At 51.8% G+C, this 4,642-nt stretch overlaps 1 protein-coding gene across 1 annotated transcript in view; it reads right to left on the bottom strand.

Moving 5' to 3' along the window:
* The window catches only part of VWA5B1 (von Willebrand factor A domain containing 5B1), an 80,053-nt gene extending 75,890 nt beyond the window's left edge, over positions 1–4,163 (bottom strand). Inside the window, exon 1 of the mRNA XM_015427880.1 lies at positions 4,025–4,163. Coding sequence (XP_015283366.1) covers positions 4,025–4,163 — 139 coding nt within the window. The remainder of the gene's footprint in view (positions 1–4,024) is intronic.
* Between the last annotated feature and the right edge of the window lie 479 nt (positions 4,164–4,642).

The raw sequence follows: 4,642 nt of genomic DNA, 5'->3' as shown, positions 1-4,642 counted from the left end.
GGGGGAGGAGGTGGCGGCGGCGGCGGCAGCAAAAGGGTGGCTGGCTCCAGAGGTCTCCAGGTTTCCAGGCCCCACCGGGAGGTTGGCATCTGCGCCACAAGGCAGCCTCACCTAGGGCGCAGAAACACCTCGAGCCGGCCCTGGGTAGCCGATGTTAGTCTGTCTGCAACCATAGAAAAGAGCAAGACCCTTTCTCTTTTCTAAAGAGACAACGCTGGCCACCCGCCCACACACAACCACAGAACTGGTGTCAGGGCTCATCGGAGCCTGACAAGGGCCAAGGGCCAGACCCTTTGAGGGTCCCGCTTACTGGGATCCAGTGGGAGGCATCCCGACTTGCATTCCTGGATGGATGTGCAAATGGCGTCGAGAAATGGGGTGGCTGTGTACAGTCTGCTTTTAAAGCCGTCTCGGTGGACAGCGGTTTTGAGTACATATGGATTGGATTTTGTGAGACCGGGTAGCATTGCATGCGGTGTTCCCCCGAAGATGAGTTAGTGTGAGCCCACTTTTTCTGCAGAAAAAGCCCAGCAGGAACTCATTAGCATAATAGGCCATACCCAACAGCAGAAACTCATTAGCATATTAGGCCACACCCCTGATAGTACAGCTAATTAGCATATTAGGCCACACACCCCATGTTACCAGAAGTCTGGTCATCCAGCCACACCCACCTTTTGCTTCTTATTCTGTTTACCTTGTTTGTTGTCAAAACCCAGGGCCTTTTTTTGTAGCAGGAACTCCTTTGCATGTTAGGCCACACACCCTTAATGTAGCCAATCCTAATGAGTTTCTGCTATTGGGTGTGGCCTGTTATGCTAATGAGCTCTTGCTGGGTGTGGCCAACTCAGGAGCCAGCCGGAACTCCGTTCCTGTGCGTTCCTGCCCAAAAATAGCCATGGTGTGAGCAAGCTTACAGTTTTTTTAGCTTCCGGCTCACAGCTTTTTGCCTTAGCTCAGGGAGGATGGCTCTCTAGAGCAAACTAATTTATGCAGCAGCCAAATCGCTCGCTCACAACTTTAATGCCGGTGGCTCCCAAAGCAGAATTTTTGCCCAGAAGACTCCACAGCTTAGAGGGAGCACTGAGTGCATGCACTTATGATGAACAGGGAGAGGAAGGCTGTGTCGCAGGGTTGCCAGCTCTGGGTTGGGAAATTCCTGCGGATGGGGGGGGGGTGGAGCCTGGAGAGGGCCAGGTTTGAGAAGGGAAGGGATCTCATCAGGGTATAATGGCAAAGAATTCGCCTTCCCAAGCGAATTTTCTCCAGGGGAACTTATCTCTATTGCCCGGTAAGGTAAAGGTAAAGGTTCCCTTGCTCGAAAGCCAGTCGAGTCCGACTCTAGGGTTGCGGTGCTCATCTCCGTTTCAACGCCGAAGAGCCAGCGCTGTCCGAAGACGTTTCCGTGGTCACGTGGCCGGCATGACTAAACACCAAGGCGCACGGAACGCTGTTACCTTCCCACCAAAGTGGTACCTATTTATCTACTTGCAAGTTCTTGCTTTCGAACTGCTAGGTTGGCAGGAGCTGGAACTAGAGATGGGAGCTCACTCCGTCTTGCGGCACCTGGGTCTCGAACTGCTGAACTACTGATCTTCCACAGCCTGCAGTTCAGCGTCTTAACCACTTGAGCCACCGCAGCTCCCTATTGCCTGGAGAGCAGTTGTAATTCCTGGATGTCTCCAGGCCCCACCTGGAGGCTGGCAACACTATGATGTGTACACTGGTCCATGTATTCTGTTGAATGCTTACACTGAATCAGAGGGGGATTAGGAACCCTGGAAAAGCAGCATTCTGAGCAAGCTGTATGCATTCACAGCAGTATACCTGTAAGATCAATGCCAGCAGTCAAAGGCATGTGTGTGCAAGGCTGGACTGGGGACAGTACATACAACCCAGTCCTGACTCAAGGGCACCTCAGCACTGCCCGAAAATAGGCAAAAGAAGCCATGAACACACAAAGCTGCCTTATACTGAATCAAACCATCGGTCCATAAAGGTCAGTATTGCCTACTCAGGCGGACAGTAGGTCCCCAGGGTCTCAGCAGAGGTCTTTTATGTCACCTACTGTCAGATTATTTAACTGGAGATGCCGGAGATTGAACCTGGAACCATCTGCATGCCAAGCAGATGCTCTGCCACCAATAGGGTTCCCGGGTCCCAGGGGAAGCCCCGCCCCCGAACAGGGAACGTCGCCGGGCAACATCCCTGGCACGATGACATCACCTGGAAGTGACGTCATTGCATTGCCGCCATCAGGGAGCAATGCTCTAGTTTTGGGGCAAACTCTATAGTTTTGAAGGCAAAAAAACCATAGAGTTTTTGCCCAAAAACTAGTGTCACCTCCCTGATGTCGGGAAGGACCCAGGAGCCCCCCGCTGGATGCCAGGTACCCTGCCCCTAAGCCACAGCACTTCCACAGATGATGACTTAGTTTCCCAACCCAACCACTGTTAGTTGGAAGCTGCAGCAAGTGCAGAACCCTGTGGCTAGAGTGCTGGTTGGGGGTAGCTATTGGGAGCATGTGACCCGCATATTACAGCCCTTACACTGGTAACTGATCCACTCCTGAGCCCAATTCAAGGTCTTGTTTTTGACCTTTAGCGCCCTGTATGGCTTGGGACCAGTGTATGGTCTCCCAAATGTTCCTTCCCAGCAGGGCTATTTTTGGGCAGGAACGCACAGGAAAGGAGTTCCGGCTGGCTCCCAAGTTGGCCACGCCCAGCAGGAACTCATTCGCATAATAGGCCACACCCAACAGCAGAAACTCATTAGGATTGGCTACAATTAGGGGTGTGTGGCCTAACATGCAAAAAGCCCTGGGTTTTGGCAACAAACAAGGTAAAAAGAATAAGAAGCAATAGGTGGGTGTGGCTGGATGACCACACTTCTGGTAACATGGGGGTGTGGCCTAATATGCGAATGAGCTGTGCTGTCGGGGTGTGGCCTAATATGCTAATGAGTTCCTGCTGTTGGGTGTGGCCTATTATGCTAATGAGTTCCTGCTGGGCTTTGTCTACAAAAAGAGCCCTGCTTCCCAGGAATTAAGATCACAGGGAGAGGCCATTCTGACTGTACCATCAATTAAAGATGCTAATTTGGTGAGTACACCAGAGAGAGTGGCAGCCCCATGATTATGGAACGACCTCCCCAGGGTAGTGCCCCTAGCCCCCCTCAGTTTCGATCTTTAGGAGGCACGAATCAGACCTCTTGGTCCGTCAAAGTCAGTCTTGTCTACTCAGACTGGTGGCAGCAGATCTCCAAGGTCCGAGGCAGAGGTCTTTCCCATCACCTCCTACCTGATCCTTTCAGCTGAAAATGCCAGGGATTGAACCTGGGAACTTCTGCATACAATGCAGATGCTCTACCACCAGGGCTATTTTTGGGCAGGAACGCACAGGAAAGGAGTTCCGGCTGGCTCCCAAGTTGGCCACGCCCAGCAGGAACTCATTACCATAATAGGCCACACCCAACAGCAGGAACTCATTAGGATTGGCTACATTAGGGGTGTGTGGCCTAACATGCAAAGGAGTTCCTGCTCCAAAAAAAGCCCAGGGTTTTGACAACAAACAAGGTAAACAGAATAAGAAGGGAAAGGTGGGTGTGGCTGGATGACCACACTTCTGGTAACACAGGGGTATGGCCTAATATGCTAATGAGCTGTGCTGTCCTGGGTGTGGCCTATTATGCTAATGAGTTCCTGCTGGGCTTTTTCTACAAAAAAAGCCCTGTCTACCACTGAGCCACAGCTGAAGGCTGTTTCATTTAAAACTGCATTTATTTAAAGCAGTCCTAAATTCTATTTTTTTTGGTGTGTGTTATGTTTCTAATTTTTTATGTGCTTGATTGATACTGTAAGCAGCCTTGAACTCTGTGGGAAGGTGGTTAATCGATATTTTAAATCAATAGCATTTTGCCGGTTCCGGGGCCTGATGGTTGGGAAGGAGCCTCCGCCTACGTGTGTCCTCTTGACAGAAACCCACAAGAAGCCCCAGAAGCAGGTAACAGTGCAAGTTTGCCCGACCTTCGAAAGGATGGCTCTCAGAGTTGCCGTAGGTGAGCGAGGCTGTCATCCCAAAGGCGTAGCCACTGACGCAAGAGGTGACCTCCGAAGCTGTGAGTGGGAGGGGGCAGTTGCTTGTCTGGTTGATGAGCCCAGGCATCTCGTTGTCCGTATCTGCTTAGAAATTAAGAAAAAATGCACAGGAACTGGAAATCCATAGGAATTTCAAATTTCGGCCTGTTTGATCTCCGATTCTGTCAACTATATGCTTATACATCTCTTCAAGTTAGGGTTGCCAAACCCCCTCGGTTTGCCAGGGGTCCCCCATTTTGGGGGGGTTCTACCCGCCGCTGGCCAGATGGCTGGCGGGGGAAGCCCCACCCCCAACACCCACAGCCACCCATCTCTCTCCCTTTAAGTGTGTGGAACCCGTGTTTCCTCCCAAGCCCAATCTCCGCAAGCTTGCGGGGAAATGCCAGCCTCGTGCTCTTAAAAGGGAAATGCGGCTGCTCTTAAAGGGGAAACGCCGGCTCCTGCATTTAAAAGGGAAACGCTGGCTCCTTTAAGTGCAGGGAACTGCCGTTTCTGGAGATCTGGCACACGGGAGGGTGGGGGGTGGCGGACGTCCCCAACTTGACG

The sequence above is a fragment of the Gekko japonicus genome, unplaced genomic scaffold (genome assembly GCF_001447785.1).
Source record: "Gekko japonicus isolate JY-2015 unplaced genomic scaffold, Gekko_japonicus_V1.1 scaffold435, whole genome shotgun sequence".
Lineage (NCBI taxonomy): Eukaryota > Metazoa > Chordata > Lepidosauria > Squamata > Gekkonidae > Gekko > Gekko japonicus.
This window is presented reverse-complemented; position numbering and strand designations above follow the sequence as displayed.